Genomic DNA, 25,343 nt, shown 5'->3' on the forward strand with positions numbered 1-25,343 from the left:
CTGTGAGACCGGTGTTTGTGTCCTTACTTTAAACCAAACCAAATAATGTAAGATATATGAACTGCATAAGTTTTCTTAAATTCGTAGATATACAGTACATACCGTTTTTTGCATAAGTCAAACTGTTTTTGTAAGATATCATACAAACCGCAAAAGTTTTCGTAATTTCGTAAGATTACACGAACTGTTGTGCATCCATTTTTGTAGTTTTGTAAATTATAATTTGACTATTGTAAAGATAAAAACAGAATTTCCTCACAAACTACAAATCAGGGAGGAAAAAATTGCCATCCTTAAATTTCTGTTACAATTAATTTTGGTAAATATGTAGATTACTTTAGTTTTAAATCGTATTGTCAGAAAAGCTGGAGACAAAAGTATCACAAACTGTAAATCAGAGCATCCTTTGCTAATGCTTTTTTTAACATTTTGTCTCAGTAAGCATGTAGAGTACCTCCCTCTTTATACGATTGACAGCAAAACATGAGACATAATTACGAAAGCAGATATTAATTAAATTAAGAAATCAGGGTGGATCAGGCCTTCTTTTGTTCAGTAAACATGTTGGCCCTCGTTTAAAACAAATTGGTGTTTTGGTTCTCCCCACTTCTCTCTGTGTTTTAGTTTGTACGGCTGGTTGACTTAAGATATCCCAGCGCTGAAATATGTGACCGCAAGCTTCAGGCAACGTCTGCAGACATCAATCTCTCAAAGCCATTAAGGTTTGCTTGCACTGATTCCAAAAACAACAGGCTACATTCCTGGAAATTTACAGCTGTGGGGAGTGAGCGGTTGGGAGCGATATATGGATGTTTTAGAGGATTAAGCCCCAAAACTCCCCCACCTTTTCATTTTTCTACTTGGTGTCCCTCCTTTGCTGGTCTACCAGACTGCAAATGAGTTCTTTGCCCCCCTGGGAGGTGGCCTCGGAGGTTTAGAGGCAGTCCCAGGTCTGTGTGGATTCAGCATGAAGACTGAGCAGCACAGAGGAACTCACATAGTCCAGCCTTGAACAGGAGGACCAGACAAAATGTCACTCATGCTTATTAAGATCAATTAAAGCTCATTCAATTAATGTGATAGATTTTAGGTACATTTTGGTGCCATTATATCAAATCAGACAGATCTTCAAATTGTTCAGACACCAGATGATTGACAGCTCTCTCCTCAAATCAGACGCCACATAAAGGGACTGTCCTCCCCTGAAAAACGCTCCCAGAGGTCTTTTGCATAAGCAACAATTACGACCAATATTTACGTTTCTAGTGGCGGCGCCCACTAGTGGCTGTAACTGTAAGCTGACAAAATATAAATGAGAGGCAGGTTGGGAGGGTGGATGGGTCAAACAAACAGACTTTAACCCAGGAGACCGGGGTCCATGTCCTGTTGGAAAATATAACCGCAAGATTTTTTTAACTAAACCTACGTCACGTTCTGCGTAACCTACAGGAAGTGAAGTAACGTCTGACTTTAACCCAAAATACTATCTTTTTCAAACCAACTAACTAAGTAGTTTTTGTGCCTAAACCTAACCAAACCGCGAATGTTTCACAACGATCAAAATGTTTTTAAAATCACAACTGTGACGTTCTGTAGTTAAGATATGAAGTCGTATTTCCTGCCAATGCTCCTGTGGGTCGTATTAGAGCATTATCTTCGTATGGTTTGAAGGACTTGAAGTTTTTGAACAGATTTGAACAGTTTCTGAAAACACTGCAGTTACTACAAATGCTTATTTTTTATAGCTGTAACACCCTAAACTAAACTATCTTCCAAAGAATACCCATGATATGCCGACTGGCTCAACATGAACACAACTCAATTAATGTTTTCACACTAAAAACTCAAAGTGGAAACTGAGCTTGTATAATGTTAGTCTGACTTTGCGGGTGTTTTTTGTAGCAGGAAGATGAAATTTGTTCTAAATGTTTCCTCTAAGTTCACTGTCTGAAAGCAGCGCAGCTCTCCCTCAAAAATTAAACATATTAAACACACGGAGGAGGAAAAGGAGGAGGAGGAGGAGGAGGACAGACTGTAGCGTCTTATATAAACAGGTCAGGGCGTGGGACACGCTGACGAAGACCCCACTTAGATCGGTACGACTGACATTAGGAGCCCAGACACATCTGCACCAGTCCAAATGAAAACACTGCACACATGTGGAAGTGCTACACATGTGTGTGCTTGTGTGTGTGCGTGTGTGTATGTGTTTTAGCTTAACTTGTGACCCATTAAGCAAACAGAGGGATCAGTGTATGTGTCGCTGTGGAAGCCATATTGCAATGCGCTCATAGAGTGCTAAGTAAACCACTAAAATAAACTGGTGGGTCTTTGTTCCAACGCTGCAGAGGTAGTTTATATGAGAGGAGTATTTCAAGGAATATAAAATATAGTTGGGAATAAAGGCAATGTTTGAAGGCTGGTTTCAGTGAATCCTGTTTTTTGTGAATTATGTTTAGCAACAACAACAAAAACGGCAAGATACGCTCCTTATTTAGTCAGGAGCTACATTCAGCATTAGTGAGGCAATACATGAAGTGTTGATGAGAGAAATTACTGCTTGTCGTCACTAAATCTGGCAAAAATAATAATGAGCTGCAGATTATTTACAGGTCATCTAGATGTTTAGGTCAAAACTGGGCTAAACTTGGCTTAAAATTGGGCTAAATGTGGTTAAAACTGTTTAAAACTGGGCTTAACAACTGAGCTAAACGTGGTTTTAACTGGGCTAAACTTGGATTTAAACTGGGATAAACTTGGTTCAAAACTGGGCTAAATTTGGTTCACAACTGGGCTAAACTTGATTTAAATATGGGCTACATTTGGTTCAGAACTGGGCTACATTTGGTTCAAAACTGGGCTAAACTTGGTTTAAAACTGGGCTACATTTGGTTCAGAACTGGGCTATAGGGTTATTAAATTCCTAATCCAAGACTTTTCTCTTCCAGAGACAATATAAGCAACTTTAAATCTTGAACAACAGCTACACGTTACTTGAGTGAGTGAGTTTTGAAAGCCAGAAAGCCAGAAAGCTCAGCAGCCGGTCAGGTAATGCTTAATGTATCAGTCCTGATCAACATCCTAAATAAGCCACCGATAACTTAATGGTTGTTTTGTGGTATTAGAAGCAGAAATCCTAGAGGATTCCTGTAGTTTCAGCTCTCGTCTGTGATCTGTGATGCTCTGAAAGAGACGCCCAGGCAACAGCGAGGTCGCTCTATTCATGTGCTACTGATCTGATCTGTGCATCCAGCCGGCCACCACACAAAACACAGCAAAAACCACAGAGATTTAAATCACTCTGCTCCAAGAGTGGGTTTGTGTGAGAGCTCTGAGCCCCCTAAATCACTTCGGAGCTGTGACTTTCTGCAAAAATGTTCATCTTGACTAATTTTCGGTTCATAATTTGTCGAGACTCAGACTCCCAAAGCCTCTAAAACAGCATTGAGACAAACAATGAACCCTGCTATTGAGACAAATTCAATTATTTTGAGGTTTCAGCAGCTCGTTACGGTCCTAACCAGTACAACCGCAGTCCGGAGGGCCACCCTCGTTATAAGACAAGGAGAAATATCAGCAAAGTAACTGTAAGAAAGTAAAGTACAGATGTTTCGCCCTTCCTTCGCTCTCTGCCAGCTAATGGAAATCCCCCGATGTCTGGCCCTCCAACACAAATACCAAACCACAGAAAGTAAACCTCCACGTTTCCTCACATCAGCTCATGTCACGTTAAGTCTCACTGCTCTGCTCTACACTTCCATGGAAAACATAAACACCTTAAATCTTACAGTATGTCGAAAGAAGAGGTGAGAGAATCAGCTGAGGTTAACAACATTTAAAGCTGGTCAGTGTAGTTCTTCACAAATGATCAGGAGGAAACTTTAAGCAGAAGATTAATCCACATTTGGTGCTCTAGTGAGTATTTGGGGCAGCAGGACGATGTGTTTGGGATTGAATCAAAATAAACTGATGGATAAATGAAGCATTAAAGTCTGGATACTGAGTCATCCAAAGAGACATGTCCTGAAACAAGTTCATTCAGTCAGAAGAAAGTCTCCATCTGGATGTTCTTTCAGAAAAAGTAAAGGCTCTGACACACCCACCCGACGGCAGAAAAGCCAGTCGGACTGATCAGTCTCCCCGAGTTGGTCAAAAAAGTAGAGAGACTCTAGTCGGGTTGGTGTTTCAGGGCCTTAAATCAAAATTGTACTTTAGTCATTTAAATTTTATTCCTGACAGTTCGGGGAGAGATTAAAGCTGAAATTCTTCATATTAGGCAAATAAAATCCTCTAAAAATATAATCTGACATTAAAAAAAGTTGAATCCAAATATTTAGACTTTCTTTTTCCTTCTGAGGCTATGTTCAGGAATATGGACTCATGACCTCAGTGTCTTTAAAATCCCTGTGTTGCTACCAACTAAAACTTAAATGATTTAATGTTATTGCACGCTCAGACTCAACATGTTTTTTGTGAAGTTGACACAGTGTGAGGTAGTGACAGGCCTGAAGCCGTCTGAACCAGCTGCTCTTTACAAAGTTACAGTGAAATGAGAAGAGGCACACTAATTGCCTTGTAAGTATTGCAGAAAGCAGCTGGAGATTAGCAATAACAGCTAATTAGCCCAGCTACAGTGGAAATCAAAGCTCGCACATGAGGATAAACACACAGTCTGGTGTTTGTCTGGCGATTATAAATCTTTATGAAGCACCGGCTTGTCACGTTCGTGGATTTTAAAAGCTCCGGTCTGACAGAGAGCGAGAAGTGTTGTGTTTCAAAAAGCTACAAACTTTCCCCCTAAACGCCGAACCCACGTCTGCATCACCAGCGGCCCTTAGCAACTGTTAAAACACCGTAAATATCACTTCGCTCTCTGCTTAATGCAACATTGAGGAATATTTTCCCTCATAAACACTCTGAAGTAAGTGGTTCCCCATTAGCCGGCCTCGTGCTCGACACTCAAGAGAGCCAATGAAACCGATTAGAGACGCAATAAAAGGGCTTTTGTTGGAGCTGGAAATCAGTTGGAACAACTCTTTAATGCATGATGTTCAAAGGGATTCGGGCAGAAAGGACACTCCTAATGAAGATCCACTAATCAAGAAACATTTTGGCACAAATGTAGGGATGTGAAGAGGTAATGAAGAGGTGTTATACAGTTGGAGGTTGATTCTAAACTAGTTTGAGCTCATCTTTGACTGTTTGTGGACAAAATAAATTCATAAATGAGTTAAAGTGAAGTAACAAATATATTTAATATATTCCTACTTTATAACAGCATTTGAACAATCATGTTGCACGAGAGATGAAACATTATTGAGCTGTTATATGAATGAAATAGAGTTGATAAAAAGATATATCTTAGAGTTTTTTTTTTTGTTGCCAGTCAAACATTTCATCGGGACTTCAGGTTGCTCTGAAAGTTTAAGTCATATACATTTTTTTTACCAAACAGAGTTGCTCAAAAGCTCAAACTTATCAGGTACGCTCGCTCCCTAGCTGTCTGTATCTAAAGATGGATGACATGTCTCCACTTCCTCCCGCTGTGTGAAGCGAAGCCAAAATCTCCCAGAAGTGGGCCCTACCATCTTGTAATTCTGGAGCCAGAGTCTGCGCAGTAGTGATCAGGCAGCAGAGCTGCAGTATCAAAGTCCTGCCCATACACCTGCCCAACCAATCACGACGAGTCAATCTCAGCTGTCAATCATGTCGTTTCAGCCCGTTTTTATAGCATCAAATATTTAATAAAGACCAAACTGATCCGAAAAATTACCCCGTAAACATCAGTGTGATATACCTAAAATAACAGAAACCATCTTTGGGGAAAAAATTGGAGAACATAACAAAGTCCTTTTATTTACCTAACTTTAACCATAATATTAGTGTCACCTGCAGGTTGTTTGATTAAAAAAGTAATGTTCAAAAAAAGATGGATGCAGAAATGGGTTTGTGAACTCGACAACTCCACCTCAGCAGTGAATTTTCTGTGAATTCATTAAACCTTGGCTCCACTGACTGCAGTTATCCAGATCTGCCTCTCAGAAATAATCTGAACCCTTCAGTCTCCTGGTTTATTTTTCTGGCTGCCCTTTGTTGGCGTGGCGACTCCCCCAGTCAGCCTTCAGTGGGTCTGACAACACTGAACCCACACAGGGTCACAACCATGCATCCACTCCTCCCTCTCTGCCTGACTGACAAACCCACGCTTTGTACTTTTATAAAGACGAAGGGGGGGTGGGGTGTCTCGCTCCACCTTCTTCACAATATTTCCATCGTCTCACTTACCCCAAAACCGGCTCTTTATCACACAGAGAGGCTTCTGGGAAAATGGCATCATCTGATCATTGTTATGTTCCAAAAATCTAACTTGCAGCTTTAATCGAAGGCCACAAGGCATTGTTCTGAATCACTGTTATTTTTTTCACTTTAAGAGATGGACATGCATAACTAATCATCATTATTCTATATCGGAGCTTAAGATCAAATGTAATTAATGATGCCTTAACAATGAGTTTTAAATGACAGCATGCAGCTGAGTTTGGGAACAAAGGTAGTTCTTCAGTTTGTGCTAATAGACTTAAAAAAAACTTTTCCTTCTTCAAGATAAGTGCACTATCAACACGTGTCAACATCATGAAGGAGAAACCTTTTTTTGTTTTGTTTTTGTATGAAAAGAAGGAGCATATATGACAATATAACTTTTAGAAACCTTTTGAATCTTTGTTACTAAGTTATTCTTGTGTTTCATCTATATTTTACAAAGCAGGATGTTTTAGATAAACATCAGCAACAGCAGAAGTACATTTTTACGTGCTGTTTGGTAAATGAATGAGGTGGTTGGATATTACTTTTAGATTTTTGTTCATGTTTACGTGGACATCCGATACAAGTTTACACACTGACAGGGGATCCTGGACACTACTGGGTCCCAAAACGTCACCCAACACGTCAAACAACTTGATCGTTTTTGGGTTTAATCCTCCACTGCAGTGAAAATAAGGGCTACAAGTGAAGCAACAAGCACCTCCACTAACGACACGGCCGTTTGAGGGCGTGTACTGAGAGAACAGAGAGCAAACAGACAGCTATTGATCTAATCGGCCGTTCAGATGACACCATAAACGACCTGGAAACAGTTGACAGAACAGGACAGTCCTGTCCTCCATTGCTGGTGCTTCGGAAGAAGAACAATGCAGAATATTTAATAAGAAAGTCGCCTATTTTTGCCACTGAGGGTGTCTGGAGTTATGTTAAAGCCAGTCCCAACTGCAGTAACACTCGGAGTCTCTCATTCAGAAAGCAATCCGTTTCCACCTCCAGCTCCTGGAGCATCAGGAAGCAGCAGGAGTGAGTGGCAGGCTGCACGATAATGCATGTAAACCGTCATGGACGTGGGTGTAATGACACATTTCTTACTGACGGGGAAACTCGATCACAGCTGACAGCCTCGTCTACTGGGCCTCGTACAGAAAACACAGCAACCTCCGATGGAAACACGAGCCCGAGTGACGACGAGGGCCGACATGAAGCCTCGGCAGGCGGCCTCCTGCCCCCGCTCACAGGAGACCTCCTCTCTCTCAACAATCCCCATAGCCCAGCTCTCGTTTCCTAATTAAGGGCTCCCCCTCCCTCTCTCAGAGTCCCTGTGCTTTCTACTGTCAGTGAGTGATGACAGATTAGCACGATTCAGGGACCTAACATTGTTTGTCTTTCACAAATTCAGCAGTCGTTTTTTATGTTCTTGGCATTTATGATTAGATTATCCTGTTTCCAACTGAAGAACATCTACTCTGTAAACACTTTATTGCATTTCAGAGGGAAATATTAAACTTTACTCCTTTACAGATTCAAATTTTACATTCATAGTGCATTCACGAAAGAAAATTTCACGTTTTCCACGTCAGCATCTCAGTATTTGTGATGTAGCATCTTATCACGTTTTTATAATTACAAAATCTCATAATAAGGAGATCTCTCTTTATCGTCTCGGTTACTGTTCATTTTTATGGATGCAAAACCAGGAAAATAAACTGCTTTCAGTCTTGATTTAAATAAAACACAATCATTAGAAAGAGCATCTTAATCTGAAAGGTGACTGCTTGTTACCTGTGCGGTATCTGTGTGTTTTCTGCACGAAGCTTATAGCTCTTTCAGACTAATTGTTGTCCTGATGTGCTTTGTCTTGTAGCCATTGGTGGTGTTTGCACAAGCTAATTAAACCACCAAACCAGGCCAGAAATAGGGTCAGGAAATATATGCATATCAGTGTTGCTCTCATTTATACCATCTCTTTCTTAATAAGTCCATACACGAGTCACAGGGAACTCATTAGACAGGATGAATCACTGTAATGATGCTTCATGGACACAGATTCTTTTTTTTGGTCAGCGTTATTCAGCAAAGTTGAAAGGCGCTTCATATTTAATGTTTTGTTCTATTTTGAGGGGAACTTTTGTTATGTTCTGATTCGCTGAGACGAGGCGAGATGAGGTGCGAGTCAGCGTTTAATTGTTCGCCTGCTCTCATTGTGTGAGGCGGCCTCCTCTCCCCCAGCTAACTTAGCACTTTATCATTACACACTGCGCTGTTTGCTGGGCTTTGTGCACCTCGCCGTCCCCTATTCAGCGGCTGAATCGTGCGGGTCAGAGGTGGCCCACTTGGGATAAGATGCAGGAGGAGGAGGGAGGAGGAGGAGGGAGGGCCGCTCCTCCTGGCCAGAACACATTTCCTTGTTTCCTCTCTCCTCGCCTGATTTCCTCGCGTCTCTCCCATGCTTCCTTAGCGGGATGGACTAAGATGCAGGGAAGGGAAGCAAGTGAAGTAAATGTGGATGAAATTGAACGACCTGAGACACAGCCATAAAGATCCTGGTGACTTTGCAGGAAATGTATAGATGGTGCGGAGAAGAGGCAGCGTAAAGCAGTGTGGAGCTTTCACAGCTGGAGAATTCAGCTTGACTTTCTGCTCAGGCATCTTAAAATTTGTCCCAAACAAATGTTTGATCCAACCTCTTTCTTAAACTGCTTTTGTTCTTATAAAAAGATCTCCTGCGCTCCGGCTCTTCCAAGTTGAAGCAGCTGTCTTAACTCGCGCACAAAAAGCTTCACGACAGCCGGATTTACACGGTGTGTAACGACCAAAAAGCTGCTTCTGAACAAAGTGTTCACCGGTTGATTAGGTCAGTGCAGCCCACAAAACCACATATGTTTCATATCAACCAGTAATAAACAGACCGTCTCCTGTTTGATTCCCACGACTCTCCCAGTAAAGTTCCTGCTCATCATCAAAACATTTGGTTTCAAATTAAAAGTCTGGATTGAAAATGAGCCATCAGAGCCTGTAATCTTGTTTACTAACTATTTTCTTTTCATTCCCCTCTAAATCTTTTCTGGCTTGGTTGAATTGTGACCAGCTGTCCACGAGGAAGACACTGAACCTTTATTTGCTTTATCATTTATCATTTTAGTGTTATGATTAAAGGCACTTCATCAAATACGAGCCCATGAGGATCAGAAAACTAGATTCCCAGGACAAACATTTCCATATTCAGCTTTTTCCAAACCAAGATCTGTGCTTAGTCAGGTTTCTGTAAGCTGGGGAGGTCTACTTGCACAAACATCGAAAACAGGATTGTTTACAGGCACTTGTGTGAAAGTTGTTGAGCTATTTGAGACATTTTGGTTATCTTCGGAGAACATTTTGGAAACAAATGTCGGAACATGCTTCTCTGGGGTCATTCGGCAACATTTGCATGGCTGTTCGCCTGTTGTGGACGTGGTCTGAGGTCACTGGAGACGCTTCTCCAGAGCTGCTAGTGTCCCATAGTGTGTAATCACACCTACAGTCCTCTTTTAGAACCAAAGGTTTGTGTTTATGAAACGCATTGGTCACTCTGCTTGATTACAAGCCGACCAGGCCTCGTAAACTAAACTCAAATGAATTCCTGAGCAGCTTGTTTATGGGAGAGTTTTTGTAACGTGTCATCGCACCGGGGGTAGAGATTCTGGTGGTTAGGGACGTCAAAACAAATCAGAGTCCAGATCTTGTAATTTTCAGCTCAAAGTGATGGGAGCACTGTGGTGTAATTCCCCCTCTCTGGTGTTCAAGAACACAAAGACAGAAGCTGAAAAGGATCCTTACATTTTTGTCATCCTCTCCTTCACAGAAGCCCTGAACTTCTCTAAAATTCCCCGGAAAAGCTGTATGTGAGAATGCAAATCGGTGTGAATCGGTCGGACTGAACATTAAGCGGTCTTTACCCTGCCAGCTCCCGAGTACAAAGTCTGTATAATACAGCAGGTCATTGTCCGGACATTTCACAGCAAGCGTGTGGGTGTGTTGATGGTGTTTCTATCATACAGATGACGCCAAACCGGAAGAAAACAAACATCCAAGGGACGCCAGCGAAAACAAAGAAAACAGAGTCGACACCGATATCCTCGGATAAATTCAAGGAACGGCAAGAGACTCTTGTTATTCATGACCAAATTACAACTCTGAACCGCGGTGCAATGTTAGTCATGTGCTGCCTCCTGCACACTCTACGACGTGCTACATTTAAGAAGCATTGTCAAGAGTTCTTGTGAGAAAATGGCTATAAACTCTTTTTGGTTTAATATCTGACTCCTAATAAAGAAGACAGCCCTAAACATATTACACATATTAATAGTTCTAGACAATCAGTATTCAAAAAGTGTCTTTAAGCATGCAAACCTGCACCCCATCACTAAGGCAACAAAGAAAGGCCCTGAGCAGTGGGAAAGAGCTCATCAGGATTAGAAAGTCAATGGTCTTTAGGTTTTGTCTTCTTTTCTCTATTGTTTTCTGTCCGTCTCCAAGATGCTTCTTTTTAACAGAGAAGTATTGTGGAGGACACTTTGAAGTGTGTGTGAAGAGGTTTTTGTGTAGAGGCAGGAGCCAGGACAAAGGTCACGGCAGTGTTAAGAGGAACAGAGGTTCATCTTTTCTAGCAGCCATCTTGTGTTTTCATTTTCTGCTGAGCACACATTGCACTGATGCAAAACCAGACCGACACCTTCTTTGGTACTGTTTCTGCGAACTTCTTAGGAGTCATAATTCTTAGATTCAACTATCCAAAGCAACTTAGAATTAAAAAAAGTTTAGTAACAAGTTAAAAGTGCCTCTGTATTTTCTAAAACTCGTCCCTGAATGCTGTATGAATGTGTAAAACTGAGATACTGGGAGGAAAACGAACAAATATCTTGACAAAGAAAAGGCTTTTTAGAATCCACAGCCTTCTTGGGAAAGTTAGTACGAAGTGTACATCAGTTTAACCACACTGCCCGGTTACAGTTGGTAAATTTGTTCACGACGTTTCAGTCTGCACAACCAGCAGCAGTAAAATAGAAAGAGTTCAGGAGATATTTTACTTTTATGCAAGTTGTGCTCTCCTCCTACACATTTGTCACATATTCAGGTGTGAAGAAGTTTTTAAAAACAGTTTTCTTTATGCAGCCCAAAAGCAACAAACGAATTTAACAATCTGTGCAACATTCAGCACCTTCTATCCACTGATCGATTCCTCTTTGACAATGTAGGTTTTTAGTCAACTTAAAATGGAGATGACACTTTTAATTTAACGGATTCAGACAGTAAGTCTTGCTGAAGCCCAACAGACATGTAGTCTTATTTTAAGGTCCAGTGTGTAGCGTGTGTAGTTCATATCAAAATCTGTGTTGCCCGTTCACAAACTTGTCCTTTTGTCATGAATATTTACCTCCACCATCAACTCCAAGTATTCCTTTTGGCTTGAAATTTTACATTTGCGTTTGTGTTTAAAAAGTATGTCATCATGTCTCCACAGTTGTTTTTGGAGGGAATGCATTTCTCTCTCTCTGGTTTCCCACCTGGGTCGGATATTTTGAAACAAGGCTTTTTCAGATTTCCTGCTGCACCCTCTCCTCTGTTTGAAAACATTTATTCAAGCTCAAGAGGTGTGAGCCATCTTTAGAGGACTGAGGCCATCAGCTGGGGGCCTGCTCTCCATCATGTACCGCAGCAAAATGTCAAACAAACAAACAAACAAATGGTACAGCAGTAAAATAAAGCTGGTTAGGACAGCAGAGCCAGGGGAGCAGCTGGGTCAAAAAATAGAGACAGTCCTGCTTCAGCAGATTGTGTGCAGCACGCAGCGGAGCGTTTATCGACACTGGAGGGAGGCTGCCGAGTGCTGACGCGACAGCAACGACCTCCATCTATTTTGGGAGATCGAACTGGAGGTCCGGGCCTCCTCGGTGACGATCAGGGGATCGGGGAGGTGAGAGGCGTGAAGCAGGGAAAGACGGCTTCCACCTGCGACGCATTCATCACCGCAAGAAGAAAAAGAAAGAAGAGGTGCATCACTCAGAAGAATCCCCTGTGTTCCTTCTCTCTCTCTCCTCCAACAAACATCTCTATCCGCAGAGGCCTCCACCTCATTAAGACATCACAACTAGAGCCGTGCAGAGCTAATGTGTAAAACTGTGCTCGGGTGTGATTCTTCAGGTTCTCTTCTCCTCACCCTCCTTGCTCATTTCGGAGAAGAACTAGGTCTTTGTGTAATTTACATACGCAGTCATTTCCCGCTCAGCTGCTCCACGAGTCCGGGCCGAAGCATAATCCCCGACGCCCCCCTAGCAAGGGTGCCAGTGGGGTAATATGGATGTTAGCTGGGGAGCACGGTGACAGCCCCAGAAGCGACGATTTAATTCATTGTATTTTAATTATCGCTCTCCTTCACCAGCTACAAGCCCTCTCTGTGGCTCGTCTAGACAGCGAGCCTTTATCACGGCCCCGACGAGGAAGATAATAAACTTTTGCTTTAAGGTAATTACTTAATCTGGACAAACCTGTGTGTTAAGCAGTGCTATTAAGCAAGGGGGTGATAAATCAGGCGAGCATTGGAGGTGGGTGATTACTCGACGGTGCAATCAGTCTTTGGACCCTCGCAGTCTTTTTAAGCGCCTAAATTGCACAAACAGCATGCTAACAACACGGCGCTCGTGGCACGGCGAGTGGAGGAGGCCCATCAGCGGCGCTACCTCGCTCGCCTGCTTGTTTTGTTAATGCGAGACACCGCCGCGCTCACCTTCAGCCCGGTGATGCATGGAGGTTATTAGCATGTGGCCTGAGCCCGGCTGTCGAAGCTGATAAGTGACTCTCCATCGTGGTGGTTTGGCACCGGGGCCACACAGCGGTTTGGCCTGAGAGAATGGAAGTAGAGCTGCAAAGATTCATTGATTTATCGGTTTCAGTCATTTTTTTATTTAGAAAAGTAAAAATTCTCTGATTCCAGCTCGTTAAATGTGAATATTTTCTTGTTTCTTCTCTCCTCTGTGAGTGTTGTGGACCATACAAGACATTTGAGGACGTCATCTTGGGCAGTTTTCACAATTTTCTGACATTTTAGAGACCAAACAACTAACTCATTAATCCAGAAAATATTCAACAGATAAATCAACAATAAAAATAATCGTTAGTTGCAGCTCTAGATGGATGGATGGTTTGGGCTGACGGGTTAAAGTCCAAAACATATCTCTTTATTCACTTTATCACAGAGGCCAAAAGTATGTAGACAAATACACACTAACTAGACTGAGTCAAATATTTTAATTAGGAATTTCAGGAAACTTTTGGATCTTGACATCTTGCATTTAAAATAAAGTTCTCTCGGGCTGAGAAAACGTTTTTTTTTGCTGTAATTTCCTGCCAGGATCTTTGAATTCCTTCCTCATAGAGTGAGTTAGACAGAAGATGCACTGCGATGATCTGCCATCTTTTATTGTGTCAACTCAGTCATTTTAGTGGCTCTAGTCTGGCCTTTACAGTGTAAAAAGAGTAATGCCCTGCTGGAGTATCTCCAAGAAAGGCAGGCTGAGAACTACGGACCAGATGTGGAATTTAGCCCTGAGAGTGTCAATACCTGATCGTAGTACTCCAAAAAGATTGGAGATGTCTCATGAGCAGACACAAACAGAATCTGCTGATTTATTTTGATCAGTTTTTAGCCCTGATCCAGAATGAAAATGTGCAGAATTTAGATGGAGATGCGTTAATATTATGAGATATATTTTAATTTGTAAATTTGCAGAAAATCTGCCAAAACTTCTGCGGAATTCTTCAACCGTGTGGCCCTGCTCATTATGAGCCTCCCCCAACGCAACGCATTCACATGAACTCACATATCGTACAAAATGACATTGTGCTTTACTTTTCGTAGCTATAAGTACGAATGGTTCATGAGAACAGCCTACCCAACGAGGCTAAAGAAATAGCTACCAAAGACTTTGAGGTGAGATTATTTTGTCCACTAAACTGAACTCTCATGCAAAAGCTTTAGAAGAAGCACCCGGTCATGCACACACATCTTGGTACCGTGCACCTTTTTCAGATCATACTAAACTTTTAGACAACAAGAAAACAGTGTTTCTGCTGCGTGCCTAAAGAAGGGGGGGAGGGGGCTGACTATGAGAAAGTGCAGCCGGCCCACTGCAGACGCTAAAACAAATGTTATCAAGCAAAGACTAATAGATGGCTGGAGCCTAAGCGAGGGCCCGGCGGTGCTGCCTGACGCTGCGTACGCCCAGGGGGGATCGGGGCCCAGTGAATCAGGTAAATGTGCCTCTTGAACTCTCATGAGCGCTCGCCTTTTGTTCTTCCTGTAGCGGTAGAACAATGGAGCTGTCTGGGTGATGGAATAAGCCTGCCTGGTCAATCCCCTGGCCAGGACTCCAGGGCCGCAGAGGAACACTGGCTGGATACCTGACAGGCCTCCTCCAGGTCCAACGTGTCCAAACTGGAAGAGCAATCTTAGCCCTGAAACCTCAGAACTCGTAACGCCATACCAAGACGTTAATCCTTGTTGTTGTAGGGATTTTAAAAATCCACACCTCTGCTGTGAGTCAGCGTTTGAAACTTCTGTAGCACGTTTACCGGATCTTAGCCAAACTTTTCCTGACACACACTAAACAATAGATTCTACTAGAACGTACTTAAAGAACTATGAAAACATCGCTGGGGAGTTTAGTTTGCTGGGTTAGGTTACACACTTCAAACTCTTCAACACATTTTAGTTTGTCTCTTCTTTTCAAGTATCAAAATATCTTCCATTTTGTTCTCCTTCTTTCCTTCGTTAATTTCAGTCTTTGTTTCTTTCCTTTCCGGTTTCATTCCTTTATTTATTAAATTGCAGCATACAATGAGTAATTGTTGCTTGCATCCTATTTTAATCTCTTTCATTTTCAATTGGATGCAATATTTCATAATGACAGTAACATCTGTCCAGAGACTACAGATGTGCATTTACAATCAATGTGCACAAACTCTTACTTTGCATACTTAGACTTCTACTTGTACTGCAGTATTTTTTACAGATTTAAAGTCTTCTTCCTTACGTCACGTTCTGGAGGCTCAGATTTAGCAGCTCACCGATGACCCCCTCTTATAATCAGCCCAACTGTTATGAAAGGTGAATTAACTGGAGCTGCTCTTTGGCTCTCTATACGTTGAACAAAGATGCTGCTCTGGCTGTATTTTCTTGTTGTTCTCCTCACAGCTGCTCAGCATTACAGCTGCTGCCGTCTGACTTTTGGATGTTAGGTGTGGCATCTTTATGACAGTGTGTCAGTTAAACACACGAGCCCAAGGCTTTTTCCATGACAAACACTGAGAGAGAGATGACTTTAACACGAGTCAGTCACGACTTCAAGACACGGGAACTTTAAAGAGCATTGAGTACTCAGCATTTTCATTTACATCTTAGATCTAAAGTACAGACCTACTAAAGTTAACCATTTACACAAAGTGCAACAAAGAGTGCTAAAAACTTTAATATCTTACGTCCTGTTTGAAGTAGAAATCTCAGTCACATCCCAACTGAAACAAACAGTTCAGTGTGAAACACCCAATATTAATAAATCATGTTTGTGCATCATTTATTCCTCACTGATTTAAGAACTGAATTTACTACAAAGTGACAATATTGAATATTGTGAACTGAAATACTACTTTAAGTTCATCCAGAATTCACACCAAGACGTTTTTACAATAAAAAACTGCAGAGGGATCAGTGGAAAAGGGTGACTGTTGGTATTTGGCGAGAGGAGAACGACCACTACTTCAGTTTTCTTCCAAATTAAACACAGCTCAAACAAATAAGGTGGCGGCGAGACACAGCTAAAGGAATCCAGCAGCCAGGTCCCATCAGGCCTCGGTGGCATTGTGCAGACCGAAAGTGAAGTAAAGAGGGCTATTTCTGCAGAGTTTGGGGACCAGAGCTGTCCGTCAGGCTGTCAGGGTGCAGAGTGAGAGGAATGGACCTGGAATGCTGACTCACTCAGGTCCCGGGCCCCTGGGAGCCCTGGGAGGCCCTGTTATCCCCTCCCAGCGCTCAGCCGAGAGCAGATAATGAACCGTAGACCTGACCCCTCCGCTCCGAAATCCCAGGTCACTCTGCGAGATTCCCGATAGACAGTGTGTGTGTGTGTGTGTGTGACATAGAAAGAATTTTAATGCAATCCAGAGATCAGCTGGCTCACCTTTCCCTCCTCTCTGAGTCTTTTTGTTCTTCTTGTCTTCTGCGATCCGGCAGCTCCCAGACGAGACACACCAGGTTGCAATTAACAAGATGGGAAAACTGCACAAAGGGCGAGGGAGGGAGGAGATGATGAGGGAAGAGAGAGAGAGAGAGAGAGAGAGAGAGAGAGAGAGAGAGAGAGAGAGAGAGAGTTAGGCAATGCCCTCATGGAGCTTTTACAAAATAAAAACCTGAGAAAAATGTTAACAAGAAACATAACTCCATAAAGTGGGTTAAAGAGCCCAAAAGGATTCATTTATATGGCGGTAAAATAAAGGCACAACATGTTATCACAACAGCTAATTAGTTCTAATGTTTTGGGTAAACTTCCCAGATCTGAGAAGAAACCACAAAAGGAAAACAGGCTTTTAATGAAAAATCCAAAGGGCCATTAAAAGGATGCAGGATGACTATTAAACGTAGATGGCTTAAATTGGAAACAGAAATGTACCTTTAATGCAGAACCTGCAAGTTTACCCTCAAGCCAGTGGACAAAATAATTTCACGTTGCAGCTAAATAAGTAATGTAAACATGTCTTGGATTATGTCCATATTTTAGATTTTATAGATTCAGCCTGATCTCACAGAAAAGTCCAACTTATTTGGGAGGAGAAAAAGAGCTATTGGTGTCATATGTACAAGGTACGTTTTGTTTTTGAAACTTGCTGATGTACCATCATGTAGGGGAGAGCCGAACTAAGAGATGGAGGCAGCGGTAGAGCAGCAACTCCCGTGTTCTGCGAGGTAATATTACTGTTTTTGTCAAAGGAGTCTGGAGGCTTTGAAGAGAACTGAGATAACGGCTTCAGTTCCCGTCCTAAAGGGCTGTCTGACAGCAAGGTAAAGCGCTGAAAATATTCTAAATATAGCGTCCACTTAAACTGATATAGATGTTTTTAGGTGTCTAAAATCTGACTATGACTGACTATGGAGAATTAGCTCATACATCAGACTATCCCTTTAAGTCATTTCTGTCATCATACGTTCTTTCATTCCAGCTTCTCCAATGTGTGGAGTTAACTGGATATCTTTGACAAAACAAGACATTTGAAGTTGTAACGTCATTCACTTGGACATTTTATAAACTAAAGTACCAATAAAATAGACGTGTGACAAAATAACCCTGATGACGTTAAACTGGAGGTGTAGAGTTTGAAAGATGGGTCCGTTTACAAGGCAAGAAGCATCTAATAAAAAGATCCAATCAAGTTGCATTATGGGGAATGTAGGATCCAGTGTTTTTGGAGCTTGAGCAAAACTAAGCACTAAAACTCAGCCGCTGCTTCTTTTTTGAACATTTTATTAATCTACCTAGCTCTCTGCCTCTCCTGAAATACTTTAACTTTTCCTGCTCTTGTGAGGAGCCATGATTTCCTCACCTGGAAGCGCAGAAGGTCCAGAACGATGCATCTATTCTCTCCAACCCTGGAAACACAAAGCAAAACCAAGACGGTCACTTTATAATTAATAATTAAATCCAGGAAACAACTAAAAGAATTAAAAAAAACAGACACGAAAATAGTTTACAGTGGCCGTCATGTTGACAGTTGACCCAGGAGTGTGTGTGTGTGTGTGTGTGTGTGTGTGTGTGTGTGTGTGTGTGTGTGTGTGTGTGTGTGTGTGTGTGTGTGTGTGTGTGTGTGTGTGTGTGTGTGTGTGTATCCAGTGATGGTCTGTTTGCAGCCCCGGAGAAGACTCACACAGTTTGTAAAGGAAGAGCATAAGCAGTAGAAAGCTTTTCCCAGAGCTGTCAGTCCCGGTTTGAGTCCGGGCTGCAGCTTCCCTCCACACAGTCCATCATCCCGTCTAGTTCAAAGACCCTCTAGCTGCAGGTCTTTGTCAAAGCCCGGTTGGATATCTTTTATGTTCAAGATGTAGGATTTCTTAGGACGACTTTGATTATTTATTTATTCCACTTCTCTTGTATGATAGTGCCAATATTTTACACGAAAGTGCTCAGCCTGCTATGAAATTCATGTTGCTTTATTGTAGCCCTTTTGCCTTTGAATTTGTTTTTGAAGCCTCCTCTCTCTCTTCCTCCCTCTCTCTCTCCCTCTCTCTCTTCCTCTCTCTCTCTCTCTTCCTCATCTAACTCGCTTCTTTGCGTTTCTGTTCTTGCAGCCCCCCACCACATCTTCCCCACCTTCCACACACCGATCCCGATTGACATGCGCCATCACGAGGGACGATACCACTACGAGCCTCATGCGCTGCACGCCATGCACGGGTAAGTGGCCTTTTTTTCTTCTTCTGGGTATATATTTTCTAAAGGGACTTCAACACGTCACAAGTCCAATTCTGAAGACACAGGTTTAAGTTAAATCCGTCAGATCTTTTTGATGCAAATCTGTATTTACTTTTCAGTTACTACTGAACAGCACAGAGCTTGTTTTGCTTTCTTAACTCTGGAGGATTCAAGTGTATGTTTGCAGGCGCTGATGAGAGCTGAGCGTTCGCCAACTTCAATATCAAAAGCAGATGACAACATGTTGACTTCCAAAGTGAATAATCAATGCTGGTTCTGAATTTCCCCTCTGCAGCCTCTTGTTTCCGTACAGTTTGATTATGTGGGCAAGCTTTACTGTTTGGGCTCCAAATGTCTGGGGATGAAAACAGTCTGATCCTTTAAGAAGTCTGAAGTTTGCTTACTAAGATCCAGACTCAGTTAGAAAAGTAAAAAGATCGTCTCTCTCTGAATAGCTGAGGTGCCACTGAGCCACTAAGCAAGGCAGTTTACCAGCTGGAATCTAAGAATGGAAAGTAATTGCAACAGTATCGAGAGAATCAGGTTTCTCCCAACATTTCCTTGGAACCTTGTTGAAGGTAAAGGTGCAGCTAGCGTTTACCTCCCTGGTGCATATATTTTAGGACTGTCCTAGAGTATAACATTTTTGGAGCTTTATTTTCAAAATCTGGATTTTTTATTTTTTTAAGATTATTTTTTGGGGGCTTTTCCGCCTTAAATGGACAGGACAGCTAGGTGAGAAAAGGGAGAGAGAGGGGGAAGACATGCAGGAAATCCTCACAGGTCGGATTCAAACCCTGGACCTCTGCATCGAGGCATAAACCTCTCAGTACATGTGTGCCTGCTCTACCACTGATCCGACCCGGCCACAAATTTTGGATTTTCCATTGCCTTTTTTGTTGAAGACATCAGACAGAGCAATGCAAGTAGCGTTTTTTTTTTCATTCTTGCCAGGCTACCAAAGGATCACCCGTCCTCAGCCAACTGTCAAATAATCACAATATCAAAAAACAACTGAACTTATGGCTCATCTGCTGCCACGGGGGAGTTTCATTTAGAAATCCAGCTTGGTGTGGAACGAGGGGTTGTAAGAAGACACTACTTTATATTAAGGGGTCTCAAGCCAAAAAGGTTGGGAGCCACTGGTTTAATCTATAACAATGCATCACATTTCATAAATGGATATTTTTTTTATATTAAAAGGAAAGAGGATATAAAGCTAAGTACAGTATAAGTGTACTGTACTTAGTTATGTTCCACTTCTGTTGCTGGATAATAAAAAAGTAAAAGAGACATAAATCTCTGCCAGTTGGCTCATATCAATCTGCTCGCTCCATTAGCGGCAATCGGCAGGGCCGGATCCATCACCGATGACATAATACAGCCAACCTGAGTCCAGCACCTCTTTATATTCATTAATGGCTTGTTGTGGAGCTAATCTGTGTGGTGCAGGCCGCGTTGCCCCGAGCTAGCGCCATAATTAAACTCCCAGAGTATAGAGGTCATAGCAGCAGCGCTGGTGGTGAGTCTGGCTTCAATAAGAGATCCCATTTATTTTCCTGAGGGATATTCAGCTTGTGTTATACACAACACTGAACACAATTCAACTTCACACATCTGTTATTTGTATCAGGAAACATTAGATCACATTTGTTCTTGCTTTTAATGAAAAAAATTAACTTGAAGAGACTGTGAAAACATGTCGGAAACGGTCAAAAGGTTTAATTCTGTAGCTGTGCTCAGACAATATCTATCCTATTTTTGTTATAGTTGCCTTTTTGTTGCAGGATAATGCAGCTCGAAGTAAAGACTCATTTGAAAAGTGCATAAGGGAGCATTCAGCTTCAAAATCAGAGATATGAAACTGTGTCCGGTTGATTTAAATGGATGTGTTCAGAATAGAGCTGTTAAAGTTATTTAAATTGCAACGTTATTTGAATTGTTGTTAGACATGCGTTTTTTAATTGATGATTTTAGAACAGTGATGTTAAGAGTGTAAACGAATGGAAAGATTTTTTATCAACAAACATAAACTGAGCAGCTTGTTAAAGAACACATGTGAGTGGATCTGAGTCTGTGGCACACTTTGACACATCGAGGCTCCTGCACGAGTTCAAAGTTACTTTATCACAAAAGAAAAACTGGCGCCGGGACAAAAAAAAGTCAATAGAATTCTCCAAATAGTGCTCTTACATTTAGATTCCCAGATTTGATGGTGATGCATACTTCGCGCCTTGCGGAAGCAGGGCTATTCATCACGCCTGGCTGGGAGAGGGGAGGGCGGGGGAGAGGAGGGGAGGCTGTCCGCGGACTCGGCCACCTTGATTAATGTGATTTGATCTTGACAGTGGACCCCTAATTCATCAAGACCTTGATCTAGCTGTCGCTCCCCCCTGCCTGTGCCAAATTCACCTAATTACAGGAACATTGCGCAGCAAATTAAGTGCGGTGTCATTTGTCGCCTGGTGCGGCACTTTATTATCCGCTCGTGGCAGCGTGTCAGAGGTCCCCTCCTTGATTGTCTAACATGACATCTCTGCGCCGGCCCCTTTATCATTGTTTGCATATACCGTAATGAGAGGGCTGGTTATTTTGTCAAGCCTGTCATAAAAAGCTGCCATAGGGAAGCCTCTTTTTTTTTCTTCTTTCACCGGATACTGAGGAGGGGTTTCTTCCCTCGCCTCACTGTCATTCGCTGGCGACAGAAGAGCACAGGGGGAAACACTTCCTCCTCTGTGAAGGCGTCTCTGTGGACGGAGCGAGGCTGGAAACTCCCAACATGTAAGAAGCTGAGATCTTAAGGGCCTGAAACTTTACAAACACAGCTAAGAGTGGACCAAACCTGCAGTCACACACACACAGTTTACATGCAGTTTAAAAACCTAATTATATTTGGGTTAAAGCAATACAGCGGTTTCTCAAACGCCAAGTAAACCACAGATAAAATCAGCGTTCTCATACTGGGTTAACAGACCTAGATAACTCCTTCAGTAACCGAGCGATAACTGCATGAATACCATGGGTGTATTATATTGACTGGTTACAAAATCCAAAAATGGCGCCCATTCAGTTCATGTCCTCGCCTGGAGCAAATGCCAAAAAAGTTTCTAAGCTTTTGGGTTTACTTCTGTGATCTGCGGCACGCTGAATCTGCGCAGTTGAGCTTCTCCCGCTGGCCCAGAGACTTTACAGAACAGGTTTTTAAGGCGCTTTTCTTGGCTCGAGGGAAGTTTTCAAATATAAAAATTCCATGGATTTAAAATTCAGAATAGACCTTAACCTGGGTCAGCTCGGGTTATGCGTCTATGCATGCTTCGTAGGTTATAACTGCCCCTCCCCACTCTGCTGCAGTGGGTTTTGACCCGGAAATAGAAGAGAGCAGTTGGAAGCAATGGCGCCAAAAACAGCTTTTGTGCTGCGTATGCCCAAATACATGTTCAATTAAACTACCACAGATCAGTGGATGCACATTAAACCTGGAGCTATGTAGCTCCTGGAGTGCTCTTGATTTCAGAAACTAGAAGTCATCCTGAAACTCTGTGAAACTCTCTCTGCTCTTCATACTTTATTTCCAACACAATCATCCCTGCGTCTGGACTTCATGCTACCATATTTTGGCAAAAAAATCAAAGAAACAAGTTTGCAAAGTTGCCATTAAGTTTTTCAGATGAAATGTTTTGCAAAAATGCATATAAAGAAATGGAAGAAAATGAAATCTCTCCATCCAGCTTTGAGGACAGAACAAAGTGCAGGATGAGATGATGAAATGACTTTTTAAGGAGGCCATGATTTGCAGCACCCTAATCTGTTTGTTTGTATGTAGGTCATTTCTCCCTCTGCATGAGAAGGAAGGCGTTCGGGGGATCCAGGTTGAGTGGGAGGGTGGGGTGGGGGGGTTGTTGCCTGTTAAGTTTGAGGCGTCCGCTTCACGTCGCAGCAGCAGCAGACTCATAAACCTACAGTGGATTCAGCCGCATGCTGGACGGCGTGATTTATCTAAATCAGAGCGCTCCCTGAGCCCGACACCGGAGACGAGACTCACTGTCACTGTAATTCATCTCTGGTGTCACAGAGAAACACACACACACACACACACACAAAAATGCTCGTACAGCAGCTTAAACCAGACAGAAACACACTTTAGATGCATGTAGAGGAATGCTATGCGAACCTAGTAACACACTTCCATGTTCCTCAGAGCTAACTTTAACTGAACAATTAATAATTTAAAGTAATTTATCACTTAAAATGCAACATTTTAAAGCTGCTCCATTGTTAGGATTTGCAGCTTTTCTCTGTTTTAGATCATTAGAAAACTGTTTCACTTTGTTCAGATAAAATAAGCAGAAGCAGAAGATGCCATCTCGGCCTACGAACGTCACAAAATAAAAAAAACATGAAGGAACAATTAATAGTTGCAGACCTAAATATAGCAGAAATGCCAAACTTTTTCATCTGCTGAAAGCAAAGACTTGGTGTTTGCCAAGCTTTTCACTTCATAAACAGTGCTTAATATTTACAGAATCACAATAAAGTTACTTAAACTTTAACGCTGAAGTCTCGACAACCAACAGCAAAGATCTACATTTCTATATTCTTGTGACTGAGCGTTTTAACAAGTCCCACACCTCATTAATGTTATTATATAATATCAAGTCTGTGCCATTAAAAACAAACGAAAATAAGGTAATGTCTGCTGTCGACTTCCTTTAAAGCTTTACACCAGTGAATACGTGTTTGAGACGTTCCACATGAGGCTCTGCTGAAGCCAGAAGAGCGGGTAGAGAACAGTGGCTTCATCAGAGCTGCTGCTGCTAAAACACAGATACCGAACAACATTGTAAAGGTGCAGTTAAACAAAACTAGGAGCTAAAAGAGGCTGAAAGCTCTGCTCAGCTGCAGAGTCATGGGTCTGATCTGATACTTATATCTACATTGCAGCAAAAGACATGCAACATTAATTACATTTGCATTTGGCACATCTTATCTTTCACAAGCTACTTGATCCAAATACAGAAGGTTCTGGTTCAAAACTCATATTATTATTATTATTATTATTATTATTATTATTATTATTCTACTGGTCAGCTCAAGAGAGAGAAGAGAAGACGTCTCACCTTAGTTTAAACTAGACCTGCCAACTACTTTGATAATCGATTAATCAGTTTGAGTAATTTATTTAGGAAAAAAAGAGAAAGACATTTTCTGATTCCAGCTTGTTAAATGTGAATATGTTGTAGTTTCTTCTCTCCTCTGTGACAGGAAACTGAATATCTTTGAGTTGTGGACACTGATCCACATTTTTCACCATTTTCTGACATTTTAGAGACCAAACAACTAATCCATTCATCTAGAAAATAATCTACAGATGAAAACTATGAAAATAATAGTTCGTTGCAGCACTAAATGCAGCACTAAGCAGACAATGAACATTGAACAAGTAATATTCTAATATGGGAAAAAGTTACTTAACTATAACAACGTGCCAATCCTCCTCCACAGTAAAATGGTTAACACAACGCTAACAAGCGTCCAGGACAGACAGAAATCAACGCCCATGGGGCGACCTCTAGCTCACCCAGGGAGCGTGCGCCCCATGTAGGCTGAGTCCTTTGCAGCGGCCCAGGTTTGAGTCCGACATGTGGCCCTTTGCTGCGTGTCATTCCCCATCTCTCTCCCACCTTTCCTGTCTATCCACAGCCCCCCAAAAAACATCTTTAAAAAAAGCAAAATCAACCCCCACCCTCTCTCTCGCCTCACCCTGCTGCCCGGCGCCGGACCAGGATACGCTCCACAGGCCGAGCATTGTGTTCGCACAGAGAAGTCGCCCGCAGCCAGACACTTTCTGAATATCTGATCAGAGCAGCACGTGAAGACGGAAATATTTATACGCTTCAGACTGTGATTGTTGGAGGAGCTTGTTATCACAGTAAACAAAGATTCAAAGGCAGACGGAGCTCACCTGCAGGCGGATACATGAGGAGAGCATTAATATTTCACACACACTGTGGGGATGATTGTGTTTTTGGGTGCAAAATCAGAACTTTATCTTCTTCTTCTGAGAGTGAAAAACGTTGCCTCACTCGTGATGCAATCCAAATATCGGCCTGCGAGGCGATGAAGCCTTTGTTGGATGATGGAGAATGTGTATTTTTCATGAAGTAGCCAGAGAGTAGACACAGATCTGGGATATAAGAGCTGAAACTTCTCTTTAACTCACTGTGGTTCAGACTCTACATGCAGTTGTGGGAATACCGTCAGTAAACCAAACCTAAATACCCATCTACAAACTGTGCCATTTTTAAACTAAATAAACCTGATTAAATATCCCTCTTTTAAAGACACATGGAAAGAAATTGACACGTCTTTTAAAAAGGTGTCAGCTTGGGTGCCCGTATAGCTCAGCTGGTAGAGCGGGCGCCTATATATAGAGGTTTACTGCTCGACGCAGCGGGCCAGGGTTCAACTCCAACCTGCGGCCCTTTGCTGCATGTTATCCCCCCTCTCTCTCTTCTTTCATTTACT

General features: G+C 42.2%; 1 protein-coding gene across 1 annotated transcript in view; it reads left to right on the forward strand.

The window, feature by feature from the left end:
- The window catches only part of LOC120554025 (zinc finger protein GLI2-like), a 66,999-nt gene that overhangs the window by 17,340 nt on the left and 24,316 nt on the right, over window positions 1-25,343 (forward strand). Inside the window, exon 3 of the mRNA XM_039792598.1 lies at window positions 18,695-18,800. Coding sequence (XP_039648532.1) covers window positions 18,695-18,800 — 106 coding nt within the window. The remainder of the gene's footprint in view (window positions 1-18,694; window positions 18,801-25,343) is intronic.

The sequence above is a fragment of the Perca fluviatilis genome, chromosome 24, assembly GCF_010015445.1.
Source record: "Perca fluviatilis chromosome 24, GENO_Pfluv_1.0, whole genome shotgun sequence".
In the NCBI taxonomy this organism is placed as follows: domain Eukaryota; kingdom Metazoa; phylum Chordata; class Actinopteri; order Perciformes; family Percidae; genus Perca; species Perca fluviatilis.